We start from the raw sequence: 25,430 nt of genomic DNA, 5'->3' as shown, positions 1-25,430 counted from the left end.
AAATAGGTATGCATTGTAAGAAGGTACGTTACAGCAATGTTTGCCCTAGTTCTAGTCACACTTCCAATGGTGCAATGTTTCTTTAATAGCACCCCAGGGGCCAGATTACAGAAACTTTGCATCGGTGCAAGCACAAAGTTTGCACGCCATTAGCACTAGGGCAAAGTTTGCCCTATTTTTAAAAACACTGGGACACATTAGAAAACTATTGCACCTCGACAACTGCAGTTTAGCATATTAAAAGCACCAGGGCTTAAATTGCCCTGGTGCAAAAAAGATGCATTTTTAATACATTTTTGCACCAGGGCACACTTTGCCCTAGTGCTAATACCGTGTAAACCTTGTACTTGCACCGGTGCAAAGTTTAAGTAATCCGGCCCCAGGGCTCCAGTTTTAGGGCCATATTACAGAAAATGTGCACCGTGCAAGTGCTTTTAGCACAAGGAAAAATATTGCCCTAGTGCCAAAAATATCCCCTTTAATGCATATTTATAGCAGGCCAAAGTACTACGACCAGGGCAAGCATGACTCTTGTGCAAAAATGCACTGTGAGAATATGTGTTTTACACTTGCAAAGTTTTTGTAATACTTTTATGTGGTCGATGTGGCATTTCCGCTTCTGTTCAATTTCAACAAATTCCTCCTTGGCAGAACTCATCCTTAGCGGCATTCTGCCAATATCTGGCGAGAAGTTGGTGTGGGAGGGGCACGGCAATTCAGTACTCTGGCAAATAATGTGTATTTATTTATTTATACATTTGTAGAGCGCACAGACAGCCCTTGGGAATCGCAGCGTTGTTACTTGTGAGGAACTTAGTTACAAAGAGATGGTAGTACATCTTAGTCATGGAGATAGCATACATTTATACATTCTTATCTTGCAGCTATAAATCCCAGGCTAGCTGGGCAGTGACTGGTGGTGCTCAGGTGAAGACTAACAATAAATGCACACAGTCAACAGCAGAAGTGTACGGAGAAAGGTAGTGGAACTGTGGTCTCGGCAGGGGAGAGGGAAGGCGGCAGCCTAGTGCAACATGTGACATGCTGTTGCAGCTGGGGCATTGCAATAGTCTAGATAAGGCTCCAATTACAACTTTACACTTGCACAGGGACCTGAATGGACAAATACTCTGTATGGAATGGTGAATATGGCCGTAAAAAGTAGATGAATAGTAAAGAGTGGTGGCACCAATCTTCCTCGTTTTTTATCTAATTGCAATCTTTTTATAAATATGTCTAGTGAACTGAAACAGATCGGGGATAGTTTTTCTTTATTTCCGTACTGGGTTTGGTATCTGTTTATTTTGCCTTTGTATTACAATGCTGTCTTTATTTGTGTTTGTATTATTTGTTTTGCGTGCACACCGATGCCTATGGGCGTGCTGAGCTATATAATAAATAAATAATAAATAATAATAAAACAGAAAAAATAAAATTAGGGGAACACTGTTCCCGACCGTTCCTGCGCACTTCGATCACTGCACACATTCCAAAGGTCAGCGGAAAGGTCTGCTTGAAATTGTTGATATTCAAAAGTAAAAAAGCACACGTGATTCTGCAGAACATTTTTTCATGCTGAATTCCAGACTAATTAGGAGACATCTAGTAATGACGCGATGCAACACATGGCATCTTGACATTTCAAACAAGCACTGACAAAGCCAATAGTTAGTCTTATTGTGTATTTTCATTATAGGACGTTTTGTCTCTTGCACAGCCAAACACACACCCACCCTGCGCACACAAGTACTCAAATTGAATTGAAGTGTATATCAAATAAAAGAATTACACAAAAAAACATGAAAACGGTCACGTATAATGCAAAAAAAACGAGAACATTAAAACATGAACAAAAAACACAATTTAAATCTTATGCTTAGTGCAGCCAGACAAATAATGTAAACACTACACTATTTGCAGTCTGTCCATAGTGTAGTTAGAGATACAGATAAACACTTCACTGTTTGTGTGATCTTCTTTGTGGACACTGTCACAACAACAGTTTTAAGTACTGTGTCATTTGTATCAGGTGTGCGGTGTAGTCAGACAGGCTACACACACTGCAATATGTGCATTGTACTTAGTGCAGGCAGGCACGCGTTCTGTAAACCGTGTACTACTTCTGCAATTTGCTTGGTGAGGGCAAGCACACGTATATGTATGAATACTGCACTATTTGTATCATGTGCTTAGTGCAGGCAGGCAAACATGCCAACTGTCCAGTGGAGTAACTTTGCTGGAAATGGTGGGGGGGACATGGGTGGGGTGGAAGGAGGGCAGGTGGTGGCTCTTTGGGGTCGTTTCGGCCAAATTGTTCGATAAAATTTGGTTGAATGGTAGATTTGACTGAATTCGTTCACCACCATTAGTTTGAAGCCGAAGATACCAAACATGAATAGCTGGGGTTGCGGGGGTGGCCCCCACTCCCCATATTCAGTATTTTTGACTTCGGCGGTCGCAGGGGTGTCCCCTGGTTCCTCAGCATTGGTGGCAGAGAAAATAATAAAAAGGGACCCTTCAACGTCGGATCTGATCCGCGTTAAATGGATGGATCTGACGCAGCAGGGTACAGGAGAGGCGGCGGATGGAGAAGAGGTAAGTAGGGGGGGTTATGGGTATACTGGTGGTTTTGGAGGGACATGGGTTTTAGTTTTTTGTACCGAGGTTAAAAAGTATTCGCAGCGAAAATGACTACGGTCAATTTCGCTGTGATTTTGTACCTCAGTCAAACAACCTAAATCCCTGAGGGATTACAATAGGCTACTACACCACAAGAGTCCATTGCTGACGCTCTGTTATAACTTTCATAAGACTGGTAGCCTATCTTTAAAATTCAATTGGGCCCCCACACATCTCTAGTCGGCCTGCCATGCACCCAGTGACACAACATAACATTCACAAACTTAATTCCAATAGAACTTACAAACAATGCATTATTTATCATTCATTCAGACACAAAAGTCAACACACATATGCTTGCATATACCCTCACTCACACACAAATGCACCCAGTACCTCCATTGACTTACACTGTGTGCACAAACAGTTATATGAACATATACAATAACACATGGAAACAGTGGCACAACGTCCATTGAGCAGACCTGACTTTATCACCCCCTGATCCCTGACATTTTGGGCTAAGTTGACTTGACCTAGCTGAACTATGAAGCCATGGCTGAAAGGAACAGATTCACTGGAATGTCAGCAATTCCCTTGAATTTTCCTTTCATTCAAAGGCAGAAGCCATCGGGTAAAATGCAGTGCAGTGGGTGACCAAGTATACTTGGTATCAATTGTTAAATGCCATATGTCTCCAAACTTGGGTTCTGCACAGCACCTTACATGTGTACGTGCTAATAGATTTTTTCGACAAGATTGTGACTGATTAAAATTAAGGTAAGTTTTCCTGTGTTCAAATGGCTCCAAGCAGTGGTGTAACAAGCGGGAGAGGCCGCGGGGGCAAGCTGCCCCCCGTGGCTCTTTTAAGAGCCAGACCGGGAAATTTCTAATTGGGACAACTCTCCCATTAGGAACATCAAAGAGGGCACCCAACAGCAAAAGTGCCCCGCTGTCAGGACAATGTGTGCTGAGCAATTCCTGCTCAGCACGCTCATTGTACTGGCAGCAGGACACCTTACCCGTTCTGAATGGTAGAGGTGTCCCGCTGCCAGGACAATGTCCCAAGGTGCTCCGGGCAGCAGAGAGTCCTCACGTTGCTCTGTATCAACAGAGCATTACAATGTGAGCGATTAGGCACTGATGGGAGGGAGGGGGATTACTATTAGCAGGGACTTTTGTCCCTTTAGAAATGGGAATGGGAGGGAGTGACCAGAAGTGAGAAGGGTGTATAATGTTGCATGCTTTATGAAATACTGACTTTGGCTTTAAAACCCAAGGGGGATTTGTTAGGCTCACATTAATCCGCATGATGCTATTGTGACTTTGCATGCAGAATGGGAAGAATAAAACTAAAGCCATACTCCCATTGCTCAACACATTTCTATGACAACGTATATAGTGTATGGTTAGTTTACTGTAAAAGGCTAGTTTATTATGTAATGTGGTTTGCTTCCAAGGCTTTGCTATAAATAATTATTTAAGCACATGAAATGCAAAGCAAAACTTTAATACATATCTATATCCACTAAACCTGGACAGCTCTGCACGGTCGCTTAAATTGTCCGCATCCCACTTTCACCATTTAACCAAGTGTGTGATCCTGAGCAAATCATGTAATCGCATTATTGTGCCTTATCTGAAGCTCTGCAAGTGACTCTGATTAACTTCAAAGCTTATGTTAATGTATCATGGTATTATAATGGAAAAGTCTAATGACTATAGAGTTGCTCCACATATAACAAAAGTGCAATTTAGGAATTTTGCACCACAAAGTTATTTGTCACTTGGCCTATTTATGACAACTTATTCTAAAGTCACTTCCATGGTGCCTCCAAGTATCAAGGACTGTTGATGCGCCTTGCAATGTCCTTTTCTGTGATGTCATTTCTGTTGGTGCAATCCATATAATAATTAGGAAGTTTGCATGTATTTAGCCTCAGAGGGCTTGAACAGAGCTCTAATAGATGAGTTTCCTGCATCTGGAATGATCCTGCAGTTTTATTTTTGTTGTTGTGTGTTAAAATGCCATCTTCCGCTAATGTTACCAAAAAATAGTAGATTTGGGCAGGGGTGGGCGGTTTGGGGGCGCCAATGAGACCATGTGGAATTCCACACACTGCATTTCATTGCTCACCCCCCCCTCTACTCTTACAATGCTGGATACTCCCCTGCTTAGTTTGGTAAGTGAAGCAGTTTTTGGTGGCCTTAACCGGAAACATGACACCCATGTGCTAATTTGCACCAAACCGTCCTGAAAAAGTGTGTGCAAAACTCGAAATACTTTTTGCCAGTTTGGTGAAGATAATTTTGGCAGCAGGGGGAAAGTTATACAGGGCTCCTAAAAGTGTGCTTTTAACACAAAATCCCATACGGTTCCTTCTGCGCACCTAGAGCAAAAACTGCTTAACAAAGGTTCACCATGTTTGGAAGGCGTATAGCACTCAGCTTCATTTCACAGCACGTGCAGAGTAATACAGTTTTGGGTCACAAGTTTTCTCAGCTTGACTCTTTCCACTCTCTTTGGGTAGGGCGCACCTTCTTCCAACTTCATTGTGAAAATAGGATGGTGGTGCTTTAGTAGCATCTGAAAAGTGGCAAGACTAATTTTAGCGGCGCTGTTATTGTTAGTGTGTCTTCATACCTGGGGCCTTAATAATGTGTACTCTGAGCTCTGCTCACATTGTCCAAATGTGACACGCGCCCTCACTAGGGTCAGCCCGCAGCCCAGCCCCTCAACAAACATACACAAACACAATTAAAAATGATTTCAATTTTTAAAAAAGTACCTCTGCTCTGCTTTTAAATGCCACTCGGGCCATGTCTCATATTACACCGACCTAACCTATTCGCACTCACGCACCTCCAGACAGAAACCAGCAAGCTGAATGAGCTTCCTAGTTCCTGTCTTTGTGTCGCACAAACACAAAGCCGAAAATCGATTCTCTGCGCCGCGGCCCCTGGAAGTGCTGCTGCTAGCGTAGCAGCACAGGCACCAGGCCCTGCAACACCCAGTTCAGCACCCTGGCTGCTGACTTTGAGTCAGTGTTAGGCAGAATCCTGTGCAGTGCCCTTATGGACCACTACACACAATTAAGACTACAAGTGGTAATACAAGTTCACCTTTGATACAAGCCTGTTTTACACTGTTAAAGTGGTAGCAGTAGCGGAGCAGCCAGACTTATCTCAAGAGTAAATGAGCAGTATTAGAGATTACACAAAGGACCACAATTACTGTGACTCAAGCAAACACTGACTCAAGGTTTCAGGTATAAAATACAAGTACATTTATTTTAAACCATCTGTTCATAAAACACTTCACTTCTATAAATTCGAAACCACACGTAAAATACACTAACACAACTCAATTCCTCTTGTTCCAGTAAATTCAAGGTAAGTACATTAGGATTTGACAGACCGGTGTTGCGATACTACCACGTACCCACGGATAGAAATGCTCACGAAGTTAAAACACACTTTGTACTTAAGAATTTCAAACAAGGGAAAAGTGAATACAAATCATAGGCAATACTTTTTCAAGGCACGAGGACTCGAGGACTTGTTCAAAGATACAGATTAAAGTCAATAGGCTTGCGCCAGTGTCAATGGAGCAGATGCTCAGTTGCCGAGGATCACATGTTGAACAGTTCGAGGTTCGAGATGCCAAGAGTTCGTAAAGATTGTCAAATGGAAGGAAAAGTTATAAGAGAGAGGGAAGAAAGAACAAATCTTCGTGGAGGAAAAGGGTTCACCCTGATTCCGGCTGGTGAGGCGGAGAGACCGACCAAATGTGCACAGTACCTTATTCCGTTGGTGAAAAGCTGGTGCCACGGCAGTTGTTCCTGGTAGTTCCTGCAGAATCATGGTTCCTGCAGCTTCACTCATGGGGACAAGAGAAGGACATCTGAAGCGATCTGTACTACCCAGCGATGAGGCCAGCAGTAGCGAAAAAGACAACAATGAATAAAAGGTGCGCTCCTTTAAATCAGGAGAGTGCTCTTCTGATGGCTATCCGGACCACTACAGCATAGCAGTGATTTCAACCCAGGAGAGGATTCTCTGACTGAAGAAAAGACGTGCTGGTTGATACCACCAGGCTCAAGGGAAGAAGACTCTGGACTGGATCTTCCCTTGTCGTTGAAGGGTAGGTAGCTCAGCAGAGGCGTAGCCAGGATTGTCTAACAAGTGGGGCCTGAAGCTAATGTAGTTGGGCCCATCGTGGGACATTAACATCTGTAAATGACCTCACAGCGCTTCTGAGTGTGCATTTATAGATTTTCGGTGGGAAATGCCTGCTCACGCCATACCCTGTTTACGCCTCTGTAGCTCAGGACTGTAGCAGGGCCTCACCGGGACTCTGGGTTACAGCAGCCATCATCTTCGCCGCTTCTCTTCGGTTCCTTTCAGTTTCAGTGGCAACTCTGACTTCTAGCCCAAGAGTCCTGCCTTTTATGCCAAAATCCCCCATTCACACAGCCTGGCTGTCAATCACTCAGCAGGGGGGTTGTCCAGCCTGGACTACCACCTTAGTCAATCAACACAAAGTGCGACTTGGGTCTCCAAGGAGACTCTGTGCAGGGGGTGACTACACCCCTCCCTCACATTCAGCCCACCTAGACACCCAGACGCCAAAGGAGGGCTTCTGGTCAGAAGCCAGCCAAAGGTCAGCGAACAAAGGAGGCAAACCTGGTTTGCCGCGCACAGAAAGACCCAAGAAGGATGTTAACAAAAAGAAATGAAGATTAAACCCAACTAGAGCTGAAATAAAAAGTATTTGGGTTAGCGGGTTTAAAGTTCGAGGCTACTAAAATAGCCTAAAACAATACCACGTTACGCAATATAATCGCGGTAGGAAAATTAGGGTAGATTGTAAGTTACTTCAATCCAGCACTCCAACCAAGTCAATGCCTAGTATGGGATGCCAAATGGAAATCCTTATTTATATATTTTTATGTCAAAAGTTCTTTAAATCTGGATGATGAACCCTTATATAATGCCCCTCTCTTTGGATCTCCCCGACCTCAATGAGCCAAGAAGTAGGTTTGTTTTGCAAATTAAAAGGTTAATTTCAATCATTGAACAATATATATATATCACACTTTTATGAATAGAATAGTATCTGAATAGCACACTTATAAATTTGAACAATGAGCAGCAATGGGTAATATTACAGTATCAACAATCTCTTTAATCAGTTAGGAGTAGGAATATGAAGGATAAGGTAGCAGAGAATACTTTGTATCGGTTCAAGCAAATGCAAAACGGGAAAATTGCAACACAGAAATAAACTTGATATGATTTCCACAAAAGACAAAATGATAAATCTTTCCACGAAGAGGTGGAAATGAGGGCATACAGGTTTCAGGAATATTCATCACCAACGCAGTTCAATCCCAGTTCCCCCAGCAAGCTTAGAGATAATAGGTATGATTTTAAAACAGGCCAAAATGCTTTTGTATGTGATTGCAATGAATGGGAAAATATGCTAAAATGATTTTAATTAACTAAAGGAGATTCAGAATTAGTGAGAGTTACTTTGGATTGGTTCAGGTCAACACTAGCAATTATTCATGAATGATTATCAGATTGAAAACGAATTTCAGCGGTTGAAAACAAGAAACAGCTATTTTGACGAGTGATGAAATTGAGCTAAATTGCAATTCGCCGCAATTTTTCTGCGTGCGGGAAACGCGATTGCGGAAAAACTATAATGAATGTCGTTTTTAGTTCGCTGGAAAGCTTAGGATCTCAGCTTCAAAATGACAGTTACATTTAGGTTCTAGGACGTGCGGTTCGAAAGTTACATAGGTTTATGTAAAGGTAGAATTTTCAGAAACAAAGTCAAGATTTCAAAATGAAAGATACGCTTTAAAGATTTACCAACAAGGATAGGCTTATACTAAGGAGCTATGAAGAAGCAAGACACTCAACGGGCAGCCACCAGAACAGCAGCGCCTCCGATCTGATCTCTGTCCATCAAAACACTTGTCCCTCTTCAGAAAAATATCAGCGCATATATGATTGATGCTACAATTATCAAGGAATATGTGGAGGAGAGAAGAATTTAGGATAGACAACAGATATTCAATAATGCAGTTATGAATAGGTTGGAATGATGGAATAGGATTACTTTAAACTAAGAGACTGCTTATGGACAGTTCTAGACTAGATACTCACTCCTATTGCTTTGGAATGGCGTGGGCCCCGTCAAAGATCTGGTCAAGGGTTTGGCTGGGATTCTCTCGCCACCGGACAGGTCTCAGGCACTCTGGTCTCAGCATGGCATTGCGGTCTGCGTGGCCTCTTGGACTGGATCTGACGGGTTCTGGATACAGCTCTGCTCTCTGGGTCTGGATCTGGGTTCTAGCACAGGGTTCTTAGCTAGAATAGCAAAACAGCTTGGCCAGGCTGTTGGATTTTGGGGTGCCCCTTGGAGGTTTAGGGCTTAGAATCAGGTTGCAAAAGATTCTGAGGCCTCTGAAAAAGGTTCAGCTTGTGGGTTAGGCCTCTCTGCTTCAAGGTTCTAGAGTTTGGTTCTAGAGCTTAGTTCTGGAGTCTGGTTTCTGGATCTATGTCTGGATCTTCCTGCAGGGTGCTTCGCCAAGAAATCGGTTGATCAGTGGAAAAGTGTGTGTGTGTCTGTCCTCAGCAGTCCCTATTTATGTATTTCCAAAGTGGGTGGGGAGGCTGATTCTCTATGCCCAACCCTCTAAGGATCTGATAGGACAGAGGATTCCCTGTCACCTGATTGGAGAAAGGAGCAGCGTGTCATCCTGTGTCATCATGTGTCATGTTTATGGCTCAGGGGAAAACCCCTCCCGTTTGTCTCTGTACAGTATATCTTATTTTTCATAAAAAAAACATACATGACAGATTGCCTAAGGTACACTTCTGTTTAGCTCTCATCTTCCTAAGAGCTTTGGTTCAGAAATGACAACTTTTTTGCGCTTTTGGTGGGTTTCTCAATATTAATTCTGCACCAATTTTTATACCCGCATGCATATCCCATCTGAGCACATTTCTGTAATTTTTCACGTTCCTAGCATAAACACAGTAGCTACAATATGAATAAATTCCAGGGTTTAGTCTCAGAACATCGCACGGATTCCAGCTTAGTCTTAAACTGTGAACACATTTTTCATTTTAACAATCTCAAAGTTTCACATTTTTGTCAGTTCAGTGCAATTTGTTATAAGCATTTTTCTAAAACATATATTTTAACCCAATGTTAAATCCACATCCTCAGTCTGGTCCGCCTCCCGAGCTGGACTGACTCAGAAGTCACATGTCCTTCTTCCTGGCAGAGCAGTTTGTTGTCAGTCACACCCGAATTAGCATTTCTATTCAGCTCAAGGGCTCCATTGTTTTCACTCAGAGCAACAGGCCAGGGTGCCACTCCCAGTTCCTTTTGACACCAGCCTGTCAATCTCTTAGCCAAGGGCAGGGGGAAGTTTCCTTTGTTCAGGGAGAGGTGTGGAATTTGTTTGAAGCACAGTGTGTGAAACTTTTAACTCTGAAACCCAATGTCTAAAAACTGTCTTATCTTATAATATAACTCACATGTTTCTCAAATACTTCAAGCCTTTTCAGAATATACTTTTGAACTGTATCCACCTCTTAGGCTTCTGATAGCAAGTCTTTCTTTGGCATAGTTTGGGTTCAATGTACAACTTTACACAAAATGGTTTTAAATTGCCGGCTTCTGATAGAGGTGAGTAACGGTTCTACACCCATTTTTGCCAGATTTCTTCCAGCAAGCAATCCTCAAAAGTGGACTTTGTTCATATAACACATACTTCTGTGGACCTTATATTTATGTAGATTCTTGAAGGAGAATGATGTTGACCGCCCAGCAAGGAGGTTGGATCTTTTTGGGTGGTTTGTGAGCCATGATTTTGCAAATTTGACAACAAATAAAAACGGATTTTTGAAAACAGCTTTGTTTCTTTTGCAATGATTTTGCTCTGTGGGCAGCCAAATGATGGGTTTTGGCAGTGGTCTCCTGTGTTACCACTGACATAGGCAAAAGTGGATGGCGGCCTATTTTTCAGCTTTTTACTGCGCACTTTCTGGTGATTTCTAGCGAGCAGCATGCTTTCCAGTGGCCATTTCTGAGGTTTCTGCTGCCAGAAATGCACAGTGATGTTGCAGGGCTTGGATTAGTGGGTTGATACATCCCACAAGATACCACTGCCACCAGCCCAGTCTTAATGTTAAGGGAGCGAAACAATGCTCCAAGAGGTACAGATAAAAAAGGGATAAGAATAAACCCTTTCCAATAGTCCATGTAAGATGGGGTGTACTGGATCTGTGGTTAAATGACTATGTAAAGTTAATGGCAACTTTACCCTTTTCTGGGGGACAGTAGTCAGCCCCAGAAATGGAGATGGTGGGAAGTTTAAAAGACAACCCTGTGTCACTGCACTGAAGGTGCTGTGTAACACACAAAAGAGTGGGGCTACTGAAGTGGTGTACTCCAGAGTCCACAGCCACAAAAACAGATGAAATACACATGGCAAAACACAGTTAAGAGTGGGGGAACAGCTCACACTCTTACCAAGTGGACAAAAATAAACTCCAGAAATCCAGCAAAGCTGCTGAGGGACTCACTAGGTAAGGGAAATTAGCCATAGAATGAGAATTCTCCATAACAGTCAGGTCAGCCAGCGTGAGGGACTGAGCCATGTAGGGCATCCCGGCACTGAATGTGTTGCAGCGCGGCTGCTAGGCATCTCAGCATTATGTAATGAGACAGCGTAAGATTTGCTGGGCACCCCAGCCAAGCTTAAGCTGTCCAATTACATAACTTCATGATTGCAGCTCCCCTGCCCTCCCTCCAAATGTTGGGGGAGACAAAAAGTCATGTCACCGAAGTTGGGGGTGACAAAACCCCCTGTGCCCCCTATAATTACACCCATGCAACTGTCACTACTTCACTAACTGGATCATGCAAGCCAGACATACAGGTTGTAAACACTGCCTTGTTTGTGTCATGTGCTTAGTGGAGACGGGCACGCGTGCTGTACACGGTGTACTATATCCTCTGTTTGGTGAAGGCAGGCTCATGTCTACATTTTAAACATACTTGCCAACATGACCCGTTCCAATCTGTAGGTGCTTTCCAGTTCTGTTTTTTTCTTTGCATTCTGGGACTTGTAGTCTGAGTTTTATAATTGGAAAAGTGGAACTACAAATCCCAGAATGCAAAGGAAATGACCAGGACTGGATAAGCACCTACCAATTATAATGGGTCATGTTGGCAAGTATGTTTAAATACTGCACTATTTGTATCACGTGCTTAGTATATTCACACACACATAAAGAATTGAAGGATTGTATCACCCGAGTACTACCTGTTACCTGGAAAGTTTGCTGTTAGAGTTTTTCATGTCACATGAAATGCTTACAGTAAGTCCGCATCTTAACTTACCATTAAGCAGGACAGAGGCATTAACATCTTTTTTTTTGCCCGAGTCCATCAAAGCCTTTGCAAAGTAACGGACGAGGTAGGCCTTTACAGTCCCTCGCTCCTCCTTCGCTCTTTTTCACAACTGGGTTGCTAATTGGGACTCTAACATAAAAACGTTTTTTTTTCCTCTTAAGGAAAAATCCCTCATGTGAAACAAACAGTATAAATGCTTTCTCCTTAAGCCACTGCCCCCATCATTCTTGATACGGCACTTGCACGATCCGAATGTCTCAAGACCTAGTAGTAACGTTATTATGTTTTTTTTCTCCTTTGCAACACCGCCTCCCTTGTCTTGATGCACCTTGAAAAACCTTTTTGCTGTATAGGTGCATTATAAATACCCAATAAATATGCCCTCAAGACCTCTCCTTGTAGTTCTGAAGATTAGATGGTTGGGGTGTATCGACTCTGTAATGACCTGTCACTGGTGTAAATGTTTGATGGCAATGCTGTCCCTATCTGCTTGTGGGTCTTCATAACACATGCATTTGCTTGTCTTTTAATCCAGGTTGGGAGTGTGCCATAGACATAGATGACTGCGAAAGCAAGCCATGTGAAAATGGAGGATTGTGTACCGATGGAGTTGACGACTATGTTTGTTCCTGCCCTCCTGCCGATGCGGAAGGGGTCCTATGGGGAGGGAAAAACTGCTCTGTGAGACTAATTGGGTGCCAACAACACTTCTGCACAAACAATGCCACCTGCTCCCCAATTTATGAGGAAGGGACCCACAGCCACCTCTGCCAATGTCCGGCTGGCTTCTATGATGAGCTTTGCTCGACTCCTACAACGTTTTCCTTTACCGCCAATGGATATTTGATTTATGACCTGCCTTCAGGAAATAGGACCAAGAGGCAGGTGGTAAACGGGGCGTTCAGCATTTCCTTAAGGTTCAGGACAACTTTACCTGATCTACTGCTGCTTTACCAGGGAGACGAGGTGGAATTCTTTTATCTTGAAATTTACAAGGGCCTGATGCACGCCATGATCAGGAGGAATGGCACCGAAACACATTTGCTGATGGTCGCGCACAGAGTGGATGATGGCCAATGGCACCAAGCAGAGGTTACTTGGGAGGACTTTTTCAGGGTGACTCTTGGGCATGAAGGTTGTGGTAACGGCACCTGCACGAAAGACCACCCACTCAACGGTGACTGGTCAAGCCCAGAATCCTTTAATAGAGTTTACATTGGTGGTCTCCAAGAAGGTCCCTTTTTGAACAACACCATGAGCCAGCAGAATTTCACTGGCTGCATGGAGGATGTGCGCATCAACTCCAGAACTATACTGCCACATAATCTCACTCGTGGTACATCGCATCAGATGAGCATTGGCTGCAACAAGACGGAGTGGTGCAAGCCCAACCCGTGCTCTCATGAGGGGCGTTGCATCGATCTGTGGACGAGCTACGGATGTGACTGCGTGAGGCCTTATGAAGGACCAATGTGCTTGCAGGGTAAGTGTTTCATGAGATAATTTTCCTGTTTTTATGATCAGTTCAGGATCAGTTAGACATAGCGGTTTTGTTGCCTATGCAGTGGGTAGAAAGGGGTGGGCCGGAAGGACTCCGCCCTCACGTGAGTGTCCTATACATCATCCCATTTCATTGAATCTATACCCTCTATTCTCCTAGCATCCTCTAGCTCTTGTAACTGCCCCTCCATCTTCCTCTGACCCACTCTCCTCTTTACCCCACCACTGGCCACTTCTCACAGTCCCACCCTCTTGCCCACTCTATTAACGGACACTACTCGCGTTTCTTCCCCACCCGCTTCCAGCTACCGATTCCTCACCTGCCTGGCCCACTACCCTCTCCATGTAGGACAATATCCTCTGGTCCAATTCAACATATATATGTCAAAAATATGTTCACAGCATTGTGGTGCTGTGACCTGAGGGCACTCTTACTTGTACATCCAAGAGTGATTGGGGCGGGTGCAAGTTTGATTCGGCCAATAGCTAAAGATGAATGACCAACTTCAGCGTTTACAGGCTGTCTGCAAAACAAATTGAAATATAAAAATTACTATTTCTATAGTATTTTATTCCACTAACTTCCAAAAACATACAATGGTTAAATGAATGCGCTTCTTGGATTGTAATCATGCGACCCGCCAGCCCCGAGTCATACTACAAAAGTGGGCTATTCTCGTGAGAATATGGTGTCCACAAAATCGTTTTTGCCTTGAGAAAGCGACTGTGGGGGTGAAACACATTTTGCAGGGAAACTGTATTTGTCTGGAGCCAAATAAATTGCAAAAATAACTAACCAACATTGGATCAAGGCAGAGGCGTTGCTATGGGGTTGGGGGTCTACAGACCAGGGTCTTTTGGTTGCAGCCCTGGATATGAGCTCAGTGGCTTCAACCAAAAGGCTATAGCTAGCCCCAAATCCCAACAGTCCCGACATTAACATAGCCCCAGATTTTTCCAGATTTAGCAACACCCCTGCATCAAGGTTTCATCATTGTTTTCCTGATGGTAATAATGGTGTATTGAATTACCTATTGATTACCTTTTACAAAGGTGCACTGGGTGGATATTTCAGGTCTTCTCGAGTATGGCCTTATGGTGCAACTCATCTTGCACAGTTCCTTGATAATTATCAATACCATGAGTCCACACAGTAAGGGTACCTTTATTTGCAGGGCTGCTGTGCGTGTCAGGCATTCTTTCATGTTATGGAGTGGGTGCGAGGCCAGCAGAAACCATGAGACTGAAGGTCGAGCAGTTTCTTCAAGTGAACAGAAGCCAGAGGTGGCTTTATCACCTTGTCAGTTACCAGAACCCAACACATGTTTGTTTTTTAACATGATTTCTTTTAAAGTAAAAGAGCAGGTTGAATACTCTAGTATCCATTGTGTTCATCTGCAGTAAAAACAACAGCAAAACATTGATTTAATATACATTTTAAGTTACTCAGTGAGTGCTATTTGAGTAGAGGTTCTTCGCAGCTGTTCTTCTGAATGCTCAGCTAACAAAGGGAAGCCAGGAGAGGTTCTTCACAGCTGTTCTTTGGAATGCTCATCTAACAAGGTCAAGCCAGTGGAGGTTCTTCACAGCTGTTCTTTGGCATGCTCAGCAAGCAAGGGGAAACCAGGGGAGGTTCTTCACGGCTGTTGTTTGGAATGCTCATCAAACAAGGTCAAGCCAGTGGAGGTTCTTCACAGCTGTTCTTTGGAATGCTCAGCCAGCAAGGGGAAACCAGGGGAGGTTCTTCACGGCTGTTGTTTGGAATGATCTTCTAACAAGGTGAAGCCAGTGGAGGTTCTTCACAGCTGTTCTTTGGAATGCTCAGCCAGCAAGGGGAAACCAGGGGAGGTTCTTCACGGCTGTTGTTTGGAATGATCTTCTAACAAGGTGAAGCCAGTGGAGGTTCTTCACAGCTGTTCTTTGGAATGCTCAGCCAGCAAGGGGAAACCAGGGGAGGTTCTTCACGGCTGTTGTTTGGAATGATCTTCTAACAAGGTGAAGCCAGTGGAGGTTCTTCACAGCTGTTCTTTGGAATGCTCAGCCAGCAAGGGGAAACCAGGGGAGGTTCTTCACGGCTGTTGTTTGGAATGATCTTCTAACAAGATGAAGCCAGTGGAGGTTCTTCACAGCTGTTCTTTGGAATGCTCATCTGACAAAGGAAAGCCAGTAGAGGTTCTCCACTGCTGTTCTTTTGAATGCTCAGCCAACAAAGGGAAACCAGTAGATGTTCTTCACAGCTGTTCTTTAGAATGCTCAGCTATCAAGGGGAAACCAGGGGAGGTTCTTCACGGCTGTTGTTTGGAATGATCTTCTAACAAGGTGAAGCCAGTGGAGGTTCTTCACAGCTGTTCTTTGGAATGCTCAGCCAGCAAGGGGAAACCAGGGGAGGTTCTTCACGGCTGTTGTTTGGAATGATATTCTAACAAGGTGAAGCCAGTGGAGGTTCTTCACAGCTGTTCTTTGGAATGCTCATCTGACAAAGAAAAGCCAGTAGAGGTTCTCCACTGCTGTTCTTTTGAATGCTCAGCCAACAAAGGGAAACCAGTGGATGTTCTTCACAGCTGCTCTTTAGAATGCTCAGCTATCAAGGGGAAACTAGGGGAGGTTCTTCACTGCTGTTGTTTGGAATGCTCATCTAACAAGGTGAATCCAGAGGAGGTTCTCCACAGCTGTTCTTTTGAATGCTCAGCCAACAAAGGGAAACCAGTAGAGATTCTTCATGACTGTTCTTTGTAAATCTCAGAAAACAAAGGGAAGTCGGTAGATGTTCTTCACAGCTGTTCATTGGAATAGTCAGCTAACAAAGGAGAGCCAGTAGAGGTTCTTCACAGCTGTCCTTTAGAATGCTCAGCTAACAAAACAAAGGCATTAAAGCTAACAAAAGAAATGCATTAGAGTTTTACCACGGCTGTACTTTGGGATGCTCCGATAAAGGAAAGCCAGTGGAGGTTCTTCACAGTTGTTCTTTGGGATGCTCAGATAACAAAGGAAAGCCAGCAGACGTTCTTCACAGCTGTTCTTTGGAAGGATCAGCTAAAAAAGGGAAGATTTATTTATAACATGTTCCCATGATTTGTTTAGATATTGTAAAGGACAGCTAAAAAATGATTGAATTAATTAAATGATTTGTTTGTTTATTGAAGTGATGGCCATAGAGGATAAAATTGACTAACTAATGAAAAGAACATTAGACAAATACAGCCAATTGGTAGGCACTACATATTTTGGGGGCAAGTTGCAGTCCCCATTGCCTAAGGGGTGGTTGTGTGAATTATAGGTAAATCACCTACTGCTGTTTGTGTGCCAAATGACCTCCCTCTCAAACTTGAGCTGGACCACCTGAAGTTCCAGAAGCAGCACAAAACGTTCCTTTTCTTCTCTGGCCTACCTGACCTATCTGTCTGCTGTACCAACTGGTTGCTTGGCTACTCTCAGAGTCTCACTGGGTACCAGGCTCTTTCTTGATACGTCACCCTTGCTCTGCCTCCGGGCCCACCACGCACTTAGGGGTTGAAAATGTAAGCCTGCAGTCCCTTGTTCTCCTTGTACTATCCAGAGCCGTGCTGCCCTGGCTGCACTTACTCAGAGCATTGCTGCCCTGTTTTCCACTCCCCTCTCTCTTGCACTTCCCCCCTCCCTTTCCCCTTGCACTTCTCGCTCTCACACTTGCACAATCTGAATGACACAAGGCCTAGTAAGATGGTTTGTCTTGTCCTCCCTCTGTCTCCCCTCCCTTGTCTTGTCGCACCTAGAAACACTTGTGTACAGGCACGTTATAAAAGGCTTATCATATCGTATCAGATCAAGCCCTCTGATGCATGTACAGCTGCTGTTGCAATACAGTTGGGCTTTTAGGTTTTATGTTCCATCCGGGGGATCTCTCTTGACCGAGCCACAACAACCTTGCACCAAACTTACTAAGCACCTATGGTTTTCTCCCATCTGTGGACTGATGGGAGCAGTGTTTCATAACATATAAATGAGGTTCTATCCTCACCAAATCACCCCAAGAGACCCAAATAGAATGGCTCCCAATGTACAAAGTGTTTCAATGGGATTTTCCCATTAATAACGGTTTTGGAACTCAGGTCCAATCTGTGTTCCCATTGTTGCATTGCTGTGCGATAAACCCTGTGCAAAACACAGTCTTCCATTTTCACATAGTGCAGAAACACAAGAATAATGCACGATCTCCCGCAAAGGTGGCATTCTTTTTTATTTTTTTATAATTTTTTATTTTTAAGTGCATATGGTTGATTAACCTTTCGCACTACATTAAGACCATAAAAACATAAGATCAATTACATACACACAATAGTATACAATTACACACATTTTTTTTTAAAAATGAAAAGCATTATAACCATCATAAATAAACACAATGACAAAAAGACCTAATCACTTAATCTTTTTCACCTTTTCTCAAATATAATACGCCCCCGCAGTAAGGGCAAGCGTGCCTGCCCCGTACAAACGACTCCAAAATTGGTCAGACCGTGTATTACAATATGGTGCATATCCCCTATCATACATGGGTTGGAGTCTAGAACACTGGGTCAGGACATGACGAGCTGCCTCAATTGCGTCACCACAAAGCCTACAAGCTCTCGTGTCATGGGGTATTCCCGCCCAAGTCCCAGTATAAGACAACACTGGAAGGATATCGAACCTGAGATATAGTACACATTGTACCAGTCCAAGGAAACTTTATTTGGTCAAAAGGGTAGCGTTCTGTGAAGTTTAACTCTTAATTTAAACCATTTTTCTTTTTTTCTCTGCAGAATATACAGCAGCAACATTTAACCTGGAGGGGGCGCCAAGTCTTGCATCCTTCTCAATTAAGAAGGACTTTGGAACACATTTCAATATCGATGTTTTCATGCGGACCCTGAAACCCAGCGGACTTCTGCTGCAAGTTGGCAATAACACAACAGCCTGCCTTAGCGTCTACCTTGAAAATGGCAGGATCCGCATATCAGCCTTGTCTACGACCCACGTGACCTTCCCGGAAGTTCTAGCGGATGGCACGAGACACAGCCTGACTCTCCACTTCAGAGACGGGCGGGTCGGTGTGACCCACCAAGGGAAACACCTGCATTTAGGGCAGCTGGCTCCAGTGGCCCTGGTCGCTGGGTCCCGTGTGTACGTTGGGGGGCATCCTGACGAAGAGCGCCTTGGCCATTGGGGCGGGTATTACAAGGGTTGCCTTCAAGACCTGAGGCTTAACAACCACCCAATGGAATTCTTCCCTCTGAAGATTGACGGCTACGTCCCGCCCTACGAACTTTATGCTGGGAAAATGAGGAATGTGACCGAGGACTGCGTTTCTGATGACACATGCAGGGTAAGTAAATCGAATATGCATTTCCAGCTGCTGTGGCAACACCTATAATTATTTGTATTCCTGCACATATTTAAAGTTCGGAGAGTAGGATTGTAAAATAAATCCAAACAGAGTAGATTGTTAACAGTTGGTTGACTATTTCAATGCCATTTTGCAAGTGAGCGACATAAGGTACTGGGGTTCAATGTGATTCGTCCAGGATCACACAAGGCTAAATGGGAAAGCTAGGATTAGAACTTTAAAACCACATCACCTTGCTACAAGGAACATATGTAGGTGACAAATTACCTCTAAGCTCTCTAACTTGATGATTTGTGGGTACAACATGTATTGTGCATGCTTTAAGGACGTGTGTTTGTTCATGTGGTGTTTTTTTTAAATATATATTTACTGCGTCGTCACCTCTGTAGTGGTCTTGTGATGCCTGCCCTTGTCTTGCTATTGGCGTATTATAGTGAATTAAAAAAAGATAGTGGGCCTCATTATGCCTCTGGAGGTAGCCGTGCTGCTGCCGCCGGAGTCATGAATTTTCCAGTGCCTGGGAATGGGCAATTACCGGGGCATTACAGCCCCGGCGGACCCGGTAATTGCCCAAATCCCGGGCGCCGGAAAATATTAGTCCCCATTCCCATTTGAGTCGCATTGGAATCCATGGGAATGAGGAGGCCGGATGCACCGGCACCATTTATGAATGGTGCCGGTGCATTCGTCAAGGTCTGCGCGCACCTGCCGTTCTGCCTCAGACTTGGGGGGCTGAACGGCACCCGCTCGCAGAACTCGTAGTTTGCCGATCCGGAAACAACGGAACCGGCAAGCTTACCGGTACCATTGTTTCCGGACCGGCAAACTTATAATGAGGCCCATTGACTTTTTTTTTTGTAAAGCGCTTCATGCCGGACTCCAGCCTCTAAGCGCAGGGCTGTGCATCGAACCTGTGCTGCTCAGCGCTGTCTTGTTTCCAAGAAGAGTGTGTTGACCCTGAGCTATCCTCCCAGCCCAAAATGTCCCAGAATGATCATGAAAAGAAGTCTGGTGTTATTGGGATATAATAGTCCTTTATGTAATGCCAATAAGTTGTGGCTAGTTTCTTTGCAGGCATGACTTGATTCAATATCTCGCCTCTTGGGAAGGAATAAAGACCTACGGTCCAGACACCAACTTTGGGGACAAGTAGCCGGCCCATGCCGTGCAGCAAATGCCACCTCCACATGAGATGCAAACTGCAGCTTTGTCCCCATCATCCATCGCCCCTTATGCTTTCAATATCTTCTTGCGCACCCTAATGTGCCCTTATACATGTTCCCAAACATACAGAGTTAGGGCCTGATTCATGGAATATTTGCCCGGTTCGAAGTGACTTTGCACTGCCGACACAACCACTGATTCATGGAACTGTGCAGAGTGTATTTTTGCTTTGCTGACATTACTCCCAAGCACTAACATCTATTCTTAACATAAGATTTTATAGAAAATCAACATTATTTAAGAATACAGAAAGTAGACGGCAAACGCTGCTTGCACATGCGCAGTCCCAACCCATTAGCACCAGTGCAAATACACTTACCCTGCATCTGCACTGGTGCAAATGTGTTTGCGCACGCGCAAGCCGTATTTGTGCGTGCGCAAACACACCATAATAGCGACCCAGATCTCCTATTGCTCAGTGTCTTTGGGTATGTCTCCAGGAGCTGAGGTGGAAATGGAAGAGAGGGCGATGGGCTAGGTGAGTGGGGAGAAAGGGAAAATGCAAGGTAGCTTGGCTGTTGCGTTGGTGCATGCAGACCAGATGTGCTGCGCGCAGTGCATGTTGGTCCATAGTCCATGTCCCCTCACCTTGCCCCACTGGCACCGGCGATCCTCGAGGCCAACCTCTGCGTCACGGCGATGCCAGCAACCTACACGGGCCATGACATAATGCTTTCTACTCCTACCTACCACCATGAAACTGTCACTATTACCCCAGAACTGAGCACTGGTCTAGGGGACTCTATTCCGTCACCTCATTGCGAATCGCAGCTTTCGCTTCACCTGCATCCGTGAGACGCCGCGCTAAATGGTTTACCTTTCTGAGCTGGCACTGCATGCCAATACACCTTAATTAATGAGCATGCTGTCAAACCTGCAAGAATTGGCAGCAAGGGCTCTGCTTTGAAACTCTAATTGCGATGAACAGGTGATTAAATGACACTGTCGCAGCATGGACTCAGCCTTTCGTGATATAACGCCCACAGTCCTGTCCAATTAATCCTCTGCCTGCCCATTACCCCTCTGTGCCATTCTATCAGAGTTTCTCCTGCATAGTCTATGGAGGGAGATACCCAGAAACCCATTTCTGATGCTGTACACTGTACTGCTTATTAGATATGCCAACATAGCCAACATACTGTAGTGGGCACATTTAATAGAATGCTCAGTTTAGATGGAAGGAGGTGGGGTTGTAGGGCTAAGGGGACAATTCTGAAATCAGGAGACCTGAGTTGGAATCCAGGAGGTGCAAACTGACCACGCTGTGCCTCAGTTACCATTTTTAGTTCTTCCCAAATTTGGGAGTGCTTAGAAGCCGGCTAAATGGTTACCGTGAAGCACTATATAAAAAACTGGACCGAGTGTAAACCTAACCTGAGTTCGTCATCTCTCTTCTTTAATGGTGGCTTTTAAGGGTTGGTTTTCAGATTGCTTTCTATTTTTGAAAGCAACATTCAAAAATCTCAATTTGTATTTGTGCTCCCGTTTAGTATGCATTTGCAGACCTAGAGGTCAGAAATCAGAAAAACTTGGTGGACTTTGCATTCAATATAAGACGTGTAAATCCCCTTTCCTAAACAGTGGGTCACATCGGTGACATGCCATAATGTCTACTAACTAGAAATTGTAATATGGATGTTATGCACTTCTTTACTATACTTGAAAATAAAAGCTTCCACGATTAACAAACAGAAACCACTACCTGTTTGCAGCTGCTATTCCATTTCCAAATACAATTTTCAACCCCCACATAGAGTAGTTATGCAGACAGGTAGAAGAGACTGGGCCCTAGACTTAATGTTTGCAATGCATTTAATGGACTATTGCATACACAATGTATGCACTCGATTTGGACACAAAACCACTGTGTGACACTCTGCACCCACTGGTCACTTCTCACACATGTCGCTCATATCAAACAAACTTCTGGATATGTGTGTAATTTTTTTTAAAAAATGCAGCCTTGATAAAGACCCACAAGGTCGAAACACGTGTCGGCTGACAACTACTAGGACTATGAGTCCACACTTAACTAATAAATAAACCTGCACTGTTTGAACTGCAAAGAGCGTGGAGAATCTAATTTTCCAAAAATCAGAACTGCAAAATAACCAGGAACCCCTTTTTCCTAGTTATGCAGACATGCGCATAGGTGTAATGACAAAAAACAATCTGTCCAAAAACGAAAAAGTAATGTAAAAAGTTACATATACAAAAACATATAAATATCCTTCATTTAGTACAGCCAGTTTCTTTGCATTCTTCAGATGAATGTTAACTACTCTGCTTGTATAAAGCCTCACTGTTTCGGTCCCTATGTGGGTGTTAGAGCTTCATCAGGACTTTAATTTAAGCAAACTGCTAAACTTTGGGTTTAGATTACATCTCAACTCAAGTTCACCTTCAAGTATGTTGAAAAATGTGAAATGGAAGACACGCAAGATAAAAGCATGTACCTTTACCACACTGATACTTCGAATTTTGATATGCCCTATACAACTTCCTGTGACCATACATACAACGTATAACTGTTTGCGGGTAAAACATACTAAAAAACTAACAAACATCAGGTCCTGATTTGGAATTTCTTGAGAGATCATTGAAGTGGATTAATTTGTGCATAAGGTCGACTACCTGATCGGTATCACTTTCATCACACTTGAATGCACTGTGTTTATGACTGTGCTCAAATGTGAAAATCACTGCAAATTTGAATGAACTTAAGCTGAATCAGAAACTCATAAGGTGATGTCATCACCCTGTGACCAAAAGCATATCATAGTGTAAGAAACATCATATACCATTTAGCCCTGTGACGACACCGCAAGAAGAGATATCAAACCACCTCCCCAGTGGCATCAGAGGAAGTGGCATTAGGTGCACACACACACACCGAGTATCCTGGCAATAGATTACGCAATTAAGCATTCCTTGGTGTGGCTACCAATGCTTTAACATGAATATCACAATTCAAAGTATCAATGTAAGGGTTCCAAGAAATAGTACATGGTTGAGTGTATCAAGCAACAGTGGGTAGAGGAGTCTGAATAGTGGTCTCATTAAGAAGCTGATTATTATGCTAGTGGGCTTAGCCATGCAGAGGTCCACATAGCTGCATAATACCCGAGTTGCCCGTGCCCAACAATATACAAACTCGCATGAGAATAACATGCATGCTGATAGTGTTAGAATATAGGCTACAGTACCATTGGGTGAAGATTGGTCTCTCCGCATCAGGCCCACATGTCTTTCCCTCCTCCTCATAGCCATGCCTCAGCCATCAGCTGTAGTTATATACCCTCCCCTCCCATGTTTACACCTCATCTTCGGTGTGCATCTGCCACAGCCCTCATGTCTTCCCATCATCCTTGCCATGAACCCCTAGCTGCGTATCGCAGCATGGTCCAACCAATGGAGTGGCTCTCAGCTCCTGAAGTGCCTGCACTTTCTGCACGGCACAGCTGCCCGGCACCTCTCTGCTGAAGCATCTCCCTATCACCAACGGCTTGGATCCTTGTTGCTGTGGTTCGCCATGCAGGCGAACCCCAGAGGCGTTGCTGGGGGGTTTGGAGGGGGCTGATGGGGCTATAACCCTGGGTCTGTTGGTTGTAGCCCTGGATAGAAGCTCAGGGGCTACAACCAAAAGGCTAGCTAGCCTCGGCTCCCGACATTAGCATAGCCCCGGATCCTTTCCAGAAATAGCAACACCCTCAGTGTTATTGCCAGCTGCTGCATATCCCACACACCATGAGCCCTTGGTGCTAATGCCTGCTGCTGCATATCCCACTCACGCTGAGCCCTCAGAGCTAATGCCAGCTGCTGCATATCCTACACACCCTGAAGCATTAGTGCTAATGCCTGTTGCTGCATATCCCACACACCATGAGCCCTTGGTGCTAATGCCTGCTGCTGCATATCCCACTCACCCTGAAGCATTAGTGCTAATGCCTGTTGCTGCATATCCCACACACCCTGAGCCCTCAGTGCTAATGCCTGCTGCTGCATATCCCACACACACTGAGCCCTCGGTGCTAATGACTGCTGCTGCATATCCCACACACCTTGAGCCCTCAGTGCTAATGCCTGCTACTGCACATCCTACACACCCTGAGCCCTCAGCGCTAATGTCTGCTACTGCATATCCCACTCACCCTGAAGCATTAGTGCTAAGGCCTGCTGCTGCATATTCCACTCGCCCTGAGCCCTCAGTGCTAATGCCTACTGCTGCATATCCCACACACCCTGAACCCTCAGTGCTAATGCCTGCTTCTGCATATCCCACACACCCTGAGCCCTCAGTGCTAATGCCTGCTGCTGCATATCCCACACACCCTGAGCCCCCAGTGCTAATGCCTGCTGCTGCCTATCCTACACACCCTGAGCCCTCAGCACTAATGCCTGCTGCTGCATATCCCTCTCACCCTGGAGGACTAGTGCTAATGCCTGCTGCTGCATATCCCACACACCCTGAGCCCTCAGTGCTAATGCCTGCTGCTGCATATCCCACTCACCCTGAGGCCTCAGTGCTAATGCCTACTGCTGCATATCCCACACACCCTGAGCCCTCAGTGCTAATGCCTGCTGCTGCATATCCCACACACCCTGAGCCCTCAGTGCTAATGCTGCTGCTGCATATCCCACACACCCTGAGCCCTCAGTGCTAATGCCTGCGGCTGCATATCCCACTCACCCTGAAGCATTAATGCTAATGCCTGCTGCTGCATATCCCACTCGCCCTGAGCCCTCAGTGCTAATGCCTTCTGCTGCATATCCCACACACCCTGAGGCCTCAGTGCTAATCCCTGCTGCTGCATATCCTACTCACCCTGAGGCCTCAGTGCTAATGCCCACTGCTGCATATCCCACACACCCTGAGCCCTCAGTGCTAATGCCTGCTGCTGCATATCCCACTCGCCCTGAGCCCTCAGTGCTAATGCCTTCTGCTGCATATCCCACACACCCTGAGCCCTCAGTGCTAATGCCTGCTGCATATCCCACTCACCCTGAAGCATTAGTGCTAATGCCTGCTGCTGCATATCCCACACACCCCGAGGCATCAGTGGGAAGTTCTACCACAATTATTTTTAGCTCAGGTGGGAATGTGTTTTCTGCTTCTCCGAACTGGGGGAGGGGCAGACGCTATGGATGACGCATTCATCTGCCTCTCAACAATGCATTAGCTCCACTCCTGTGAGTAACACGCAATGCAGCCATGCAGCCAACAACAATGCATTAGTTTCACTGCTATGAGTAACAAGCAATGCAGCCAACAACAGAAAC

At 44.8% G+C, this 25,430-nt stretch overlaps 1 protein-coding gene across 3 annotated transcripts in view; it reads left to right on the top strand.

The window, feature by feature from the left end:
- The window catches only part of LOC138471699 (protein crumbs homolog 2-like), a 401,417-nt gene that overhangs the window by 324,793 nt on the left and 51,194 nt on the right, over nt 1-25,430 (top strand). For all 3 annotated transcript variants that reach the window (XM_069609463.1, XM_069609462.1, XM_069609461.1), the window contains exons 7-8: nt 12,597-13,544; nt 18,343-18,905. In XM_069609463.1, coding sequence (XP_069465564.1) covers nt 12,597-13,544; nt 18,343-18,905 — 1,511 coding nt within the window. The remainder of the gene's footprint in view (nt 1-12,596; nt 13,545-18,342; nt 18,906-25,430) is intronic.

This window comes from Ambystoma mexicanum, chromosome 8 (assembly GCF_040938575.1).
Source record: "Ambystoma mexicanum isolate Mex_15411 chromosome 8, UKY_AmexF1_1, whole genome shotgun sequence".
Lineage (NCBI taxonomy): Eukaryota > Metazoa > Chordata > Amphibia > Caudata > Ambystomatidae > Ambystoma > Ambystoma mexicanum.
The sequence above is the reverse complement of the archived record's forward strand: the minus strand, read 5'-3'. Positions and strand labels throughout refer to the sequence as shown.